We start from the raw sequence: 16,753 nt of genomic DNA on the forward strand, positions 1-16,753 counted from the left end.
TTAGAATTTCTCAGTTTTATCCATACTGACTCTACGTTTCCTGATTCTATGTCCCCCCTCGCAAGGGACTGAATATCATTCCTCACCAACAATGCCACCCCACCCCCTCTGCCCATCAGTATATCCTTTCGATAGGACATATACCTTGAATATTCATTTCCCTGGCCCTGTCCACTTGAAGCCATGTCTGTTATTCCCACAACATCATACTTACCAATTTCCAACTGTGCCTCAAGCTCATCCACTTTATTTCTTATACTCCGTGCATTCATGGACAATACTTTTAATTCATTACTCCCCTGACCTCCCATATCAATTCCTATATCACTTGGCCATACTGTACGATCCCTTCTTGAGCTTTCTGCTCTGTTGATTCTGCTGTCATTCTTAACTTTCCTTATTCTCACTTTCCCTTTATCTCCATCCTCCATCTCCATCCTTATATTTCCAGTTCGTTCCCTCCCCCCCACTACTTAGTTTAAACACACTGTTGCAGAGGCAAACCTGGCTGCCAGAATGCTGGTGCCCCGCTTATTAAGGTGCAACCTGTCCTTTTTGTACAATTCATCCTTACCCCGAAACGTACCTCAGTGGTCCAAGAATGTAAATCCTTGATTCCTGCACCAGTTCCTCAGCCACACATTCAGATCCATTATCTCCCTGTTCTTGACCACTCCAGCATGGGGAACTGGAAGCAAACCGGAGATAACCACCCTGGAAGTCCTGCTTTTCAGCCGCCTTCCGAGTTCTCTGAAGTCATGCTGTAGAATGTCTTTCCTCTTCTTCCCCACGTCATTTGTGCCGACGTGCACCACCACTTCCGAATGTTCACCTTCACTCTTGAGGATTCCCTGCAATCGGTCCGTGACATCCTGGATCCCGGCACCAGACCATCCTTAAATCTCGCCTGTTGCCACAGAAACCCCTTTCTGTACCTCTCACTATGGAGTCCCCTACTACCATGGCTCTGCCTGACGTCTGTCTCCTCGGCTTTGCCTCAGCGCCAATTGTTGACTCGCAGACCTGTCCGCCTCTCAGACTGGCACTGTCTTCTGTCCCGACAGCCTCCAAGAGGGAGAACCTGTTTACGAGAGGCACATCTCCCAGGGTCTCCTGTACTTCAAGCATCCTTTCCTTGCTCATCGTCGTCCTCCTACTCTCTTCCTGTATCCTGGGTGTAAAGACCTCTCTGTAGGTCCTGTGCAGAAAACTCTCGTTCTCCCAGATTAACCTAATGTCATCCAGTTGCCTCTCCAGTGCTGCAACACGGTCCCTCAGAAGCTGAATCTGGACACATTTTCCGCAGGTGTAGGATCCAGAGGCACCATCAGTGTCCCTGACCTCCCACATCATGCACGCAGCACACTGAATCAGCCTAGTGGTCATCTCTTCTCCACTTCTCACCCTCTCCAACTGTGGCGTAGTCTCTTCCCTCAGCCTCCTCGCTGAAGACTCCTGAGCCAAAGACTCGCACTTTTCTCACAAGGCACTTCCCTCGACAAGGCCGCTCCCCGACAGGCCACTCCCCTAGAGCGAGCCTTGCTTATATTAGCTGATAAATTGAGTAATTAGCTTCACCTGCCGCGCCTCCTCCGTCCTCGAAGGTCTGGTTAGCTCGCTGCTTACGACCGGCTTTTTAAATCAGCCGCTCTTTCTCAGCCAATCCCCGCACTCGCTCCTTCACCTGCCGCGCCTCCTCCGACCTCGAAGGTCTGGTTAGCTCGCTGAGACAATGGGTCTACCCGGATAGGCAGGTTTTTGGATCTTGGGTAGGAGGTAGAAAGGGGAAGTGCAGGGTGTGGGAACTATAAGGTTGGTAGCAGTGGATGGGAAATCCCCTGAGCGGATAAAGTTGGTGATGGTGTGGGAGCCAATGGCCTGGTGCTCCTTAGTGGGGTCATGATCGAGGGGTAAATAAGAGGAGGTATCCGAGAGTTGTCGCTGTGGCTCAGCAAGGTAGAGGTCAGTACGCCAGACTACAACAGCACCCCCCTCATTGGTGGGTTTTATAGTAAGGTTAAGATTAGTGTGGAGGGATTGGAGAGCAGAGCGCTCGGAAGGAGTGAGGTTGGAATGGGAACAAGGTGCGGTGAAGTCGAGATGGTTATTCTCGATTATTCTTGGTGATGTGGTTGGCGCTCTCCTAAATAGACGTGATATAGTCATCGCTGTCCTTTGACTGCAGCAAAGGGTTTTATGGGTGTCTCGAAGTACGTCATTACAATAAGATTTAATTATCTCTTATTCATGGGTGGCAGTTAGATCTGTCCCAATCCTGCACATGCTGATGGTGATCAGCAGAATGTGACCCCTCGAAATAGTGCTGCCCTGCCCTTTTGCTCCGGTAGGTGTCGCTGCTGAGGCTGGCCGTGCGCATGCGTCGGGCTGTCGCGTCCCGGTTTCCATGATGGCGGATCGGCTCTCGGGTTAAAAGGGAGCCTGTTGATTTTGGCAAATGAGCAATTTTATACGAATATATAACCGGAACTTTGCCTGCATTCTGTAAGTTAGCGCATTTTAATTCGATTAAAAGTGCCGCTGTAATGCACCGTTTGCGCTAATTGGAGGTCACAAACAGAAAGACAGAGCATGAGAGTTTTAGTAGTATATAGATGACTGCATTTTAATTCGATTTAGCCAAAAAAAAAGTGCAGCTGCAATGCACTGTTTGCACTAATGGGAGGTCACAAACGGACAGACAGAGCATGAGAGTTTTAGTAGTATATAGATGTCATTTGCACAAGTACATGTAATTACTGTTTAGACACAGTGAAAACTTGCAGAAATCACATGCACATAGCATCACTTAAGCAGCATCCACAAGAAAGCTATAAATATAAACAGAAATTTTACAAGAAAGAACAGGAAACAAAAGAAAATGAAGTCCATTTTAGTGCAGTCATCAAAGTGGTCATAGTGTTACTGAACCCTAGTGATAAAGGTTGTTCCTGTTGGCTCAAGAACACAATAGTTGAAGGAAAGCAGCTGTGCTGAACATGGTGATGTGGGACTTCAAGGCTTCTGTACCTTCTGCCTGATGGTAGCTGCAAGAAGACAGCATGGCCAGGACAGTGGGATCTTTGATGGATGTTGGTCCTGAGGGTGGAGGAGGAGTAGAGAAGGGGTGAATGGATAACCAGGATGGGCAAAGGAGACAGAAGAGGGGGAGGAGAATTTTAAAAAAGGGGGGCAGGGGTAGTAATTACAGGAAGTCAGAGAAGTCGAGTTCATGCCATCTGTTGGAGGCTTCCCAGATGGAATGTCAAGTTTTGCTCTTCCAGCTTGAGTTTGGCCTCATTGTGGTCATGAACAGACATGTCAGTATGGGAACTGGAAATTGAATTAAAATGGGTGACCACTGGAGATCTTGCCTTTTGTGGCGGACTAAGTGGAGGTGCTCAATGGAATGGTCTCCTTCACTACATTAGGTCTCACTGATGTAGTGAAGGCTGTACCATTAGCACTGGATACAGTAAATGGCCCCAACAGATTTGCAGGTGAAGTGTTGCCTCACTTGGCAGGACTGTTTGGGGTGCTCAGTGGTGGAAAGGGGAAAAAGGTGCAGAGGCAGGTGTAATACTTGTCATGGCTACAGGGGTAATTGCCAAGAGGGTGACCATTGGGGAGGGCCAATTGGGCAAGGGAGTCACATAGTGTGCATTCCATGTAGAAAGTGGAGAAGGGGGGGAAAGAAAGATGTTTACAGTGGTAGGATCCCATTGAAGGTGGTGGAAGTTGCAGAAGATGAGGTACTGGATATGGAGGTAGTGTGGTGGTAGGACTATCCCTGTTACAACAGCAGGAGGATGAAGGTAAGCGCAGCATTGAAGGTGGTGGAAGGGGAAACCCTTCTTATTTTTAAAAATCCCATTGTCCACTACCCTCTCCTAACAGACTCCTTCAGTCTTTTAGCTCTTACCACCAAGTTTCTTACATCTTACCCCCCGCACCCACCCACCTTCTCCCTTACCTGGTTTCACCTATCACCTTGTACTCCTCGCCCTCCCCGCGCCCATTTTCTTACTCTGGCTTCTGCCTCCTTCCTTTCCAGTCTTGGCCCAATCATCAACCATTTATTCCCCTTCATAGATAATGTAGTCAATTGACCTTGGAGACTCCGCTGCTGCAGTGAGAATAAAAGATGTATACCTTAAAGTATATATCCTCTCTGAAACTTCAATAAAAACAGCATGACTTTTAAAAGTTGCTTGTGTATTTGTAATTGATTTGTAGATTATTGTAATAATTTTGCAGCATGTTGGTTTTATTTGATGATTAAATGGAGACTGCTGCTTTGCCCATTGATCCAATTAAAAAAAAGTTAGAAAATGATTCAATCAGATTAATTTGTTGTCTTTCAGAAAACTACAACTTTTGAGAGAGTTTGGACAAAACAATCAAATTCACCAGTGATTTATGAAAAAGGAAAGATTTATCTCGACAATTACAGATGCTGTTTTATCAGGTAAGTCAAATGTATGAAGATGTACAATATGAAAATATAAAAATATGAACCTATAAAATATAAATGTATGGACAAATATTTTGTACAATCATAAGAATATTATAATGTACAAATTATAAACTGGGGATGTATCAATGAAATTAATACAAGTTACAAATGCCAGATAGAACTGCTGATCCATAGTTTTAGTAACTCAGTTTCAGTCCTGGCCTCTGAAGTAATCCACATGGAGTTTGTACACTTTTCCTTTGCTTTGTGCTTCCTCCAAGTACTCAAGTTTCCTCCCATATACTATAGCTATGCGAGTTGATAGGTTAATTGGTTTCTCTAAATTTCCCCTAGTGTGTATAAAATTGTGGAGTCTGAGCTAGGGGAAAGGTGATAGGAATGTGGGGAGAATGAAATAGATTTCGTATAGGACTAGGTTAAATGATACTTGATTACTGGTAGAGAATCAGTAGATTAAAGACCTATTTCTGGCTATATGACTCTTAACTCACTTTAAAATTTTGCTGTGTCAGTACCGGCCCTCAGCCGATCTTGCTTTATGAATTGCCCAAACTCCAGAAGTCTGAGAAGATTGAGGATGCTCTACTTTGTGAGTCACCTGTGGTAAGTGGATAATTTAAAATGTGTAATATTAAAAAATTATAGAACACGTACACCTAGTATATTTTCACTTTCTGAAACCTGATATGCCAACCAACTTCTGGCATCATTGAGGAGGGAGGGACATTGACATAAAGTAATGGAGAACAGGCACAATAATTTCTTCCTCTTGTCACCTGATGATAACTCATTTTCTAAATATAATGGCAGATATGTCCCACCCAAATAAGTGATTTCTTTAGGTTCTTAGTTATGTATTTAATACTTCAGTAATATTTGAGTAATATTGTAAATATATTGTTTGCTTAAGCATTCTTTTTTAACATGATTCATTAAGGGTTATATGTAAGAAGTATGTGAATGGTTATGTCACTATGCTGCCATGTCATGTGCCTGCCTCACTAAAGTAAAAGTGAAGTGTACACATTCTCCTGGCCTCCTGTGTTTCTCTTTTGATTAGTTTTGGAGTTACAAAACATAACTGTGGTGATGAGGAAGTTTTAAGATGAACCCAAGACAACTACCTACCTGTTGAAGCGCAGCGAGATGTTAAAAATAAAGTGCAGCACACTCTCTTCACAAGAGGAGAGAAACAATTGAGTTAAAAATAAAGTGCAGCACTGGTTTCTTCGGGAAGAAAGACGGTTGAGTTCAAAAAAGGCAAAAGCAGGTGAAGTTTGCGTGAGGGACAACTCACATTTAAAAGAGCAGTTGCAATCGCTGTATCAATGGAATCAGCAGTCAGATGCAATTGGATTGCAGCCAGGTATGAAAGTGAGCAATAACATAATTGCACCATCTAAACAGAAACCAGCCTTGCCGAACAGTTACCGTTGTGGTAGGGTCTGACATACACCAGACCAATGCAGGTTTAAAAGTGAAACTTGCAGAAAATGCAACAAAGAAGGGTGCATACAAAGAGCGTATCAAACAGACCCAAATAAATGGACTGCACAGGGAAGAGAAAATTCTAAAAAGTCAAGTTACAGTTTCAAAAGGGGCACAAATCTGCATGCTTTTAATGAAAAATCTGATATTGATGGGAGTGACAAGGATTGGGTAGCAATGTGAAAACTAACCATAGACAAGAAATACGGCTTGCATCAGAAGCGAACGGCAAATTAATTAAAATGGAATTCGACACTGGCTTGGTTGTTTCAGTCATTCCACAAAATGAGTTTGAATTGCATTTCAAAGATACTGAACTGAAGTCTGTAGATATCCATTTAAGAACCTATATTGGAGAAAAGTTAACTCCTGTGGAAATTACATTCTTAACAGTGAAATACAACAACTAACATTGGGCTTGTATGTGCTAAAAACAGGAGGGCCAGCATTGTGAGGCTGTGATTGGCTGAGACAACTACAACTTGATTGGAGATCCATCCACTATTTGCATGCCACATTCCCTGCAATAGAGTCAACCGAAAGGGAATTAAGAAAGGTACTGGATGATGCCACAGCATGTTCAAGGATGACATTGGGAAATTCAAACATACTGTAGCAAGGGTAAGATAGTGTTAAAATAAAACGCCACACCCAATTTTACAAAATTCATCTGGTTCCTTATACCATCTGTGATAAAGTAGCCAGTGAGCTTGATAGCATGGAGGCTGAAGGAATTCTTTCCAAGATTGAATGGAGCCCATAGGCAATGCCAATGGTCCAAGTAGACAAGAAGAATGGGTCTATCAGGATCTGTGGTGATTTTAAGATCATCATCAACCCAGTATGAAAGTAGATCAATACCCTCTACCCAGGATAGAGGACATCTTTGCAAAACTTCCTGGAAGAAAACACTTCAGCAAAGGCTTACCAACAGGTGGAAATGGAAGAAGAGTCCGAAGTGTTTTTCACCATAAACACACAAAAGGACTTATTGCTATGATAGCTAATTTTTGGAGCAGCGTCTGTACCTACCCTCTGGCAGAAAGCTATGAACCACGTGCTGCAAGGCTGCCCAGGCAGTCAGTGTTACCTGGATGACATCATTGTTGCTGGTAAGGATGACAAGGAACATCTCCAAAATCTCAAGACAGTGCTAAAAGGATTAGAAGATAATGGGCTCAGAGCACGATGCAACAAGTGTGAATTCTTTAAACCAAGCATCACTTACTGTGGTCACATTACTGATGCACAAGAATTACACAAGTGTGCTGAGGAAATTCAAGCAGTGGTGGATGCCCCAAGGCTAAAGGATGTGTCACAGTTGAGGTTTTTCAGAATTTGACAACTACTATAACATGCCAAACCTGGCTACTGTGCTCCGCCTCTTGAAATCATTACTACAAATCGGGAAGCAATGGCAGTGGATGAGGCCGTGTGAAGTGGCTTTCAGTAAGATAAAGGAAATGGTGATGGCAGACACTGTACTCAGACATTGTGATCCACATGGCCCAGTGAAGCTTGCCTGTGGCCTTGTGGTATAGGTGCAGTCATGTCACATGCTTTGAGTGATGAAAGTGAACGCTCCACAGCCTTTGCATCATGTTCCCTTACCGCTGCAGAGAAAAATTATGCACAGATTGACAGAGAGGCCTTAAGTCAGGTTTGGGGTGCAAAACATATCAACAGTTGTATGGGACATGCCCTCTTGTCAATACTATCGTACAGGAGCCTGAAGGCACACATTGAGTGATTCAGGAACAGCTTTTTCCCCTCTGACATCTAAATTTTGAATGGACTACTAATTTAATACTTACTATAATATATATTTTTCTCTCTATTATTTGTATTGCATTGTGCTGCTACTGCAAAGACAATAAATTTCATGACATAGGCCGGTGATATTAAACCTGATTCTGATTAATGACCATGGAACACTATTGTCCATTATCAGTCCACAGAATGGTGTAACACTCACAGCAGCAGAATGAATGCAGAGATGGGCTTTGTTTCTTGAAGGACACAATTACAAGATCAAGAGGACAACTGATCATGATGATTTGTCCCTTTTGCCCTTGGAAAAGGAAATACTTGAAAAATTGACAAAAGAGGACAGTCCTCTTGATATATTCTCCCTAATGCAAATTGTAGTTTCCCTAATACCACAAAAATGATCCAAAGGGAAAACAGAAAAAATCCCATACTGTCTCGGGTCTACATGGCGATCCAAAATGGCTGGAATGTGCAGCAGAAACTCTAGTTCACCCATCTTTACCAGTGCTGGGATAAACTTGCACTTGACAGATTTTCTTTTATGTGGGGATTGAAAGTTGTCTTACCATCCAAGCTGAGAGCTAAAGTGTTGGAGGGGCGACATGTTGGTCATCCAGGCGTGGTCAAAATGAAAACTTGGCTCAAAGCTTTGTCTGGTGGCCTGGGCTAATCAGCAGATCGAGCGACTTGCTTATGCACTTTTTGGGATACCAACACGTACGGAAGATGCCAAGAGCAGTGCCTCTACCTTCCAGGGAATGGCCTGTATTCTCCTTGCAGAGGATTTATGTGGATTTTGCCAGACCATTCATGGGCACAAGTTTCTTGGTGATAATGGATGCAGCTACAAAGTGGGCAGAGGTTTCCCTTGCATGCTGTTGATGTGCTGAGAGGCCTTTCCTCAAAGACTTAGTCAGTGACAATGGACCAGACTTTATTGCAGGACAGTTTCTGTAGCGTACCATCCAGCCACAAATGGCTTGGCAGAAAGGTTCATCCCGAGTTTAAAGAACACACTGCAAACAATGTCAGCACAGTACTACACTGACACTGAATCAGAAGCTTGGCAATTCCTTTCTTGCATATTGCAATGCAGCATGCTCCACAACCAACAACTCTCCAGCTGTGCTGTTCCTATGCCGTCCCTTGTGCTCACACTTGGATCTGCTCAAACCCATTCTCAGAAAGAGTGTGCAGGACAAACAGCTGTGACAAACTGAGGGCTCCTCAAATTTGGTTCAACGTTACAGTCCTGGCAAAGGACTACAGAGGTGATCAAAACTGGGTACTTGGAAAGATTAAGGACAGAACTGGACTACTCTCCTACACAGTGGAGATTGTGTCTGATGTCATCTGGAAATGGCACCTAAGTCATTTGAGGAGAACAAAGTCAAATGGTAGAAAAGAAAGCTGTCTAGAGATGTCAGAACCACTTCCTGCTGTCACAGAGTCAATTCCTACAACCACCACTGAGGAGCCTCAGAACCTGATATTGTTTCAAAGCCTCAAGTCTCTTCTGCCAAGCGGAGTGACCACTCCCACCCCCGGTCAGGAAAGACTTTATTCCACAAGAGTAAGAAATCCATCAAAGCACGTTATTACTAAAGTGTGCACCTCACTAAAGTAAAATTGAGGCGCATACATTTTCTCCTGGGATCCCGTGATTTTCTTCCAATTAGTTTTAGAGTTACAAAGCATAACATTAGTTTTGTGAAGGAAAGAACATCCTCTGAAACAGAAAAGGCATTTAAAAATACATTAAATATTCCTTGTTTATCTTTCTGGGCTGTTCACATTTAAAAAAATTTTTTTAAAGTGTTCGCTGTTTAGTCCTGACAAGTAACCATGGATTAGCAGTAATGAAAACTGAGATGCTGAAAGTGTGAAAACAAAAGAAATGCTGGAAACACTCATCAGGATGGGAAAGAGAAAAGGTGTAATGTTTTAGGTCAAACACACTTTAGCAGAATTGACAATGGTGGTGTTTATGTTTGTCACGAACAGAAATTGTTCTATTTTTGAGGGACAATCATAGTAACCTCAGTATTATTGTAGGTGGTTGTCATGGATGTGCTAATATTCTGCTTATTTTCAACTGCTTCGTCAATAACCTGCCTCCATTTTAAGTCCACAAGTCGGTTTGTTGGCTCAAAACTAATTATGACCCCTCTTCGTTAAACCTGCACAGGCCAGCCTTTAATATTCTGATGACATTTCCAAGTTGACAAGTGGCTGCGATACCTGAACTACTTCAAGCTATTTGATTATTTCAAACAACAGAACTTCCAGCCTATTTGTCAGTACTTTTGACAGTATTGTGCCTCCTTTGCACATCTGTAGATGGGGTTCATCAGTATCCTGAATGACATTTTAGGGAGCTTTGTGAGGAATTTTCCCTTGGTTTTCTGTACCTTTGGTTGTTGAGATGAGCACGTTGGCTTGATGTAGTATAACTCCAGGAAAATGTTTAGTGAGAGAAGTGATTTAAGAGTGCTGAGTTAAATGTAAAGCATTACCTTTGACTAATTAATACCCACTCCTTGCCCGTTACCAGTTCCCCATTTCCTCCTTTTTCTCCTCCTTGTCATCTCCCTAATATCACCCAGTTGTCACTCTGTGATGTTCATATGTACCACTACATTGTTTTCTGTCAGGATTTCTGTTTAAAATTACAATGCACAAACATCAAATTTGAAGGGATTTCATTGATTTTTAAATATTCTTTTACCGACAAGGGAGAAATGTTACCCAAACCATCAGATCACAAGCCTGCGATCTTGGCTCTTACTGCGAACAATTGGCTTATCCGCATGTCTACCAAGACTGCAGAGATTCTCGAAAAAGTTTACCTCTCATCTCAGTGGAAGTTCAGGTATTTTATGAGAATGAATTTGCTTTACTTGTAAAAGATACTTAATATGTAATTGTTCATTATGATGTTGGAAGGGGAGTAAAGCAAAGCATCTACATTTATAGCTCGGTTATGACACACAAACTTGATATGTGTCAACAGATCAAATGTAAGAACTGATGCATCTGCTCCCTAGGTGCAGTCCCTCTGTTAGCTTGGCCTCTTTCTCTCAAATGCTGATTAATAGAGTGTGCAAGATGGTAAAATTCCAGGACTGATTTTCATGTGTGAAAAGTAAAAGAATGGTATCTCCAAATCGGTAAAATAATAATAGACCGGTATTAGGTGTTTAGAATATGGTTGGCAGAATTATTGTAAATGCTTTGGGGACAAATATTACAGTTGTATGAGAAAAGTGATGGGTTATTTGTTTTAAATATTGGACTTCCTAAACTTAAAAGAACAAAAAATAACATGACGTTTTGATGACAAACTTTGCCATCTTCTTCAGGGATGATGCCTGGGCATGTCTATTCCAATGGTATTTATACCTCTGTAGCCTGGCCCTCCTGATTGATTAGTCCTCATCCAGTCAGGTTTTCGCTCTCCCACCTTGTTTACAATTGAATTCCAGTTCTCACGTAGAGCGAGACCTTTGTCTTTGTTAAAATTCCTTTCCGCTAGTTTTATTTCAGTGGCTTCCTTTAGCAGGCAGTCTCAAAAGACAAAACGTTGGTTATAATTGATACCTGTACCTGGCTGGAAGCCGGAGAAGGGTTTATTTGTCAAGTAGTTGCTGTGAAAGCACTAGATCCTATTTTTTAAAAAAAATTTAAAAAGGCAAAAACATCACAGAAAATGCTGATTATGAGAAATCTAAAGAAGCTTAACTGGGTTAGTGGGATGAGAAATGACGGACGGAGTTTAGTTCGGATAAATACAAGGTGTTAGTTGCCAGCTGGTGGAGTAGTGACATCTGCACTGGACTTTGGGGCCAAGGGGCCTGTTTCCCTGCTGTATTGCCCTTTAGCTGCAAAGGTTGAATTTGTAGCAAGAGGTGCTGAAAATCACAATTAATGCAAAATATTACTACAGTTATGAGGGAAAAATATGATCATTAATAGTACACTTTCTAAAATGTTGTTAAGTGATAGTCCAAATCAGGGGTCCCCAACCTTTTTTGCACCGCGAGCTGGCCGACGGGGGCGAGGGGGGGTCGGTGTTCAAGTTCAGCAGTATGTGATGGAATGAGGAAAGGTGCAGCTGGCTCATATTGTTTCCTCACGGCCCAGTGGTTGGGGACCACTGATCTTAAAAAAAAAAAAAATGGGATTTAGCACATATACGATGGAAGAGAAATAGCAGGCATCTTGAATGGTACTTTGTGTCTGTGGTGAGGACGTTATAGACATTCTAATTAAAGGCTTCTAAATGTATCTTTACTTGGGGTTGGTTCCTTGACTTTTCATTTCATGACATTATTCAGGAGTGGAGAGAGAGGGAATTATAGGTGGGTCAACCTAACATTTGCTGACTCAAGATTTCTGAAGTCTGCGTTTAAGGATAGGGAATAGAATACCAGGACCTGAAATATCTAGCAGTTGAATGTTGTCCATTTTATCTGCTGACGGAGTTTTCCGCCATCATCCTGGTAGCAGTGTATGTTCCACCTCAGGCCAACATCAGGCAGTCACTGGAGGATCATAATCAGCAAGCACAAAACTGCATACCCTTTTGCCTTCCCCATCACTGCGGGAGATTTCAACTGGTCTAGCTTGAAGAACAACTACCATCAACATATCACCTGTGGAACCAGAGGAGCCAACAAACTTGACAACTGTTATACCACCATCAAGGGCGTTTCCAGTGCCATCACACACCCAGGCTTTGGAAAGTCTGATCACCTGGCGTATAGGCAGAGACTAAAGACTGCAGCACCAGTGACGAAAACCAAGAAGGTATGGTCAAGGGAGGCAGAGGAGTGCTTACAGGACTGCTTTGAGTTGGTGGACTGGACAATATTCAATGGTTCATCTTTGTGTCTGAACGAATATGCCACATCTGTCACCAATTTCATCAAGACCTGCGTGGGTGAGTGTGTACCTTCAGGAACATACTGGACATACCCAAACCAAAAGCTGTGGATGAACCAGGAGATTCGTAGTCTGCTGAGGGCTTGATCTGTGGCATTCATCACTAGTTAATACAAGAGGTCCAAGTATGACCTAAGGAAGGCAAAGAAACAATTCTGATTGAGTTGAGTGACAGAATCAGATGCACATCATCTCTGACAGGGTTTGTAGGCCATTACTTCCTACAAAGTGAAAACTAATATCGTGAATGGATGTGATGTTTCTCTCTCAGACGAGCCCAGCGCCTTTTATGTACACTTTGGAATGGAGGAAAAAGTAACTACACCTGTGTGAATCCCTGCAGCATCTGGTTACGCAAACACGAGGAAATCTGCAGATGCTGGAATTTCAAGCAACACACACAAAAGGTACTGCTGGAATGCAGCAGGCCAGGCAGCATCTATAGGAAGAGGTACAGTCAACGTTTTGGGCCGAGACCCTTCATCAGGACTAACTGAAAGAAGAGATAGTAAGAGATTTGAAAGTGGGAGGGGGAGGGGGAGATCCGAAATGATAGGAGAAGACAGGAGGGGGAGGGATGGAGCTAAGAGGTGGAAAGTTGATTGGCAAAAGGGATATGAGGCTGGAGAAGGGAGAGGATCATGGGACGGGAGGCCTAGGGTGAAAGAAAGGTGGGAGGGGAGCCCAGAGGATGGGCAAGGAGTATAGTGAGAGGGACAGAGGGAGAAAAAGGAGAGAGAGAGAAAAAAAAATAAATAATAATAAAAAATAAATAACAAATGGGTTACGAAGGGGAGGTGGTGCATTAACGGAAGTTAGAGAAGTCAATGTTCATACCATCAGGTTGGAGGCCTGATGGAATATAAGGTGTTGTTCCTCCAACCTGAGTGTGGCTTCATCTTGACAGTAGAGGAGGCCGTGGATAGACCTATCAGAATAGGGCGTGGAATTATAATGTGTGGCCACTGGGAGATCCTGCTTTCTCTGGCGACAGAGCGTAGGTGTTCAGCGAAACGGTCTCCCAGCCTGCGTCGAGTCTTGCCAATATATAGAAGGCCGCATCGGGAACACCGGATGCAGTATGTCACCCCAGCCAACTCACAGGTGAAGCATCTGGTTACCCTGTCATTTCTGCCTTAGAGGCCAACATCAGAACATCTTTCAAGAGGGTGAAGCCCTGCAAGACATCTGGCTCTGATGGTGTATCTAGTGGGCTCTGAAATCTGTGCCGACCAACTGGCAGAAGTGTTCAAGGACATCTTCAATCTGTCACTGCAGCAGTTGGAGATTCCCACCTGCTTCAAAAGGGTGACAATCATACCTGTGCCCAAGAAGAGCAGGGTGAGCTGCCTCAATGACTATCAACTAGTGAAGTAGGTTGGTCATAGCTAGATTTAGCTCCTGCCTAAGCAAGGACCTGACCTCTTGCAAATTACCTGTTGCCACAATAGGTCTACAGCAGATGCAACCTCTCTGGCTCTCCACTCAGACTTGGATACCTGGACATTAGCAATACCTACGTCAGGCTGCTGTTTGTTGACTACAGCTCAGCATCCAATACAATCATGCCCTCATTTCTAATTAACAAACTCCAAAACCTGGGTCTCTGTACCTCCCTCTGCAACTGGATCCTTGACTTCCTCACCAGGAGACCACAGTCTGTGCGGATCGGAAATAAGATCTCCTTCTCGCTGACAGTCAACACTGGCGCACCTCAAGGATGTGTGCTTAGCCCACTGCTCTACTCTCTCTACACCCTACGATTGTGTGGCTGGGCATGGCTCAAATGCCATCTATAAATTTGCCAGTCAACTATTGTTGGCAGAATTTCAGATGATAATGAGGTGTATTAGAGTGAGCTAGATCAGCTCGTTGAGTGGTGTCACAACAATAACCTTGCACTCAACTTTAGTAAGATCAATGAATTGAATGTGGACTAGGAAGGGAAGTTGAGGGAACACACAGCAGTCCTCATCAGTGGATCAGCAGTGGAAAGAGTGAACATTTAAGTTCTTAGGTGTCAGTATCTCCAAGGATCTATCCTGGGCCCAGCATAATTGATGCAATTATTAAGAAAGCACATCAGTGGCTATATTTCATGAGGAGAATAGATATGTCACAAAAGATACTCACAAATTTCTACACATATACCATGGAGGGTATTCTAATTGCTTGCATCACCATCTGGTATGGAGGGGCCACACTGCACAGGATTGCAAAAGGCTGCAGAAAGTTGTAAACTCAGCCAGCACCTTCATCGGTACTAACCTCCCCAGCATCAAGGACACCATCAAAAGGTGATGCCTCAAAAAGGTGGCACCCATAATTAATTAATTTATATGTTGAGATACAGCGTGGGATAGGCCCTTCTGGCCCTTTGAACCGTGCCACCCAGCAATCCCCTGATTTAATCCTAGCCTACTCAGGACAATTTACAAGCCTTCTGGCTCCTGTGACCTCCTCCTCGATTGTGGCAATGAGAAGAGTGCATGTCCTGGGTGATGGGGCTGTAAGGTAGTTAGCACAGTGCTTTACAGTACAAACTTCAATTATAGCTGCTGCTTGTAAGGAGTTCGTATGTTCTCCCCGTGACCACAGAGGTTTCCTTGTCCATTCAGATTTTTGAATGGACAATGAACCCATGAACACAACCTCGGTATTTTTTTCCTTTTTGCACTAATTTAATTTCATCTTTTTATATATACTTACTGTAATTTATAGTTTTTATTATTATGATTACAATGTGTTGCAGCTGCAAAACAACAAATTTCATGAATACGCCAATGTTGTTAAACCTGATTCTGATTCTGAAGCAATGAATGACTGCAACCAACAGGATGGACAAATAACCAGTGTTTAAAAGACAACAAATTGTGCAAATACAAAAAGAAAGAAATAAAAAAGCAAAGAAATAAGCAAAAAATATCATGAACATGTGACGAAAAGTCCTTGGAAGTTAATCCATAGGTTGTGGGACAAGTTCAGTGATGGGGCAAGTGAAGTTATCCCCTCTGGTTCAAGAGCCTGATGGTAGAGGGGTAATAACTCTTCCTGAACCTGATGCTGTGGGTCCTGAGGCTCCTGTACATTCTTCCTGATGGCAGCAGCAAGAAGACAGCATGGCCTGAATGATAGAGGTCCTTGATGATGGATGCTACTTTCCTGCAACAGTGCTCTGTGTAGATGTACTCAGTGGTGGGAAGGGCTTTACTTGTGATGGTCTGCGTCAGATCCACTACTTTTTCTAGGTTTTTCTATTCAAGGGCATTGGTGTTTCCATACCAGGCTGTGATAGAACCTGTGTATTCACCACCCATCTGAAGAAGTTTATCAAATGTGTTAGATGACATGCCAAATCTTTGCAAACTTCTAAGAAAGTAGAGGTACTGCTGTGCTTTTTTCTTATTGGCACTTATGTGCTGCACTGAGAAGGGATCCTTATAAATGATAACACTGAATTTAAAGTTGATGACCCTGTCCACCTCTGATACCCAATGAGAACTGACTCATGTAACTCCAGTTTCCTCCGTCTAATGTCAATTATTAGGTCCTTGGCCTTGCTGACATTGAGTTAGAGGTCGTTGTGACACCACCTAACCAGATTTTCAATCTCTGTCCTAAATGCTGATTTGTCACCACCTTTGACTCAGCCAAAGACAGTGATGTTGTCAGCAACCTTGTATATGGCATTGGAGCTGTGCTTAGCCTCACATTCGGGCTTAGAGCAAGGGACTAAGCACACAGCCTTATGGTGCACTTGTGCAGGTGGAGATTGTGGAGGAGATGTTGTTGCCAATCTGAACTGACTGGGGTCTGCAAGTGAGGAAATCAAGGATTCGATTGCACAAGGAGGTATTGAAGTCTAGGTCTTGAAGCTTATTGATTAGTTTTGAGAAGATGATGCCATTGAACGCTGAGCTGCACTCAATGAAGAGCACCTAATGTATGCATCTCTGCTGTCCAGATGTTCCAGGGTTGAGTCCAAGTCACTTCTCAAGCAACAGTTGATGTGTTTCATCATTAACCTCTCAAGACATCTCGTCAAAGTGGACATACAGTTGCAAGAAAAAGTTTGTA

At 43.2% G+C, this 16,753-nt stretch overlaps 1 protein-coding gene across 3 annotated transcripts in view; it reads left to right on the forward strand.

The window, feature by feature from the left end:
- Positions 1–16,753, forward strand: part of dcaf17 (ddb1 and cul4 associated factor 17) — a 66,345-nt gene that overhangs the window by 11,599 nt on the left and 37,993 nt on the right. For all 3 annotated transcript variants that reach the window (XM_072261929.1, XM_072261928.1, XM_072261927.1), the window contains exons 4-6: positions 4,362–4,465; positions 4,987–5,077; positions 10,468–10,604. In XM_072261929.1, the coding sequence (XP_072118030.1) occupies positions 4,362–4,465; positions 4,987–5,077; positions 10,468–10,604 (332 nt within the window). The remainder of the gene's footprint in view (positions 1–4,361; positions 4,466–4,986; positions 5,078–10,467; positions 10,605–16,753) is intronic.

The sequence above is a fragment of the Mobula birostris genome, chromosome 6 (assembly GCF_030028105.1).
Source record: "Mobula birostris isolate sMobBir1 chromosome 6, sMobBir1.hap1, whole genome shotgun sequence".
NCBI lineage: Eukaryota > Metazoa > Chordata > Chondrichthyes > Myliobatiformes > Myliobatidae > Mobula > Mobula birostris.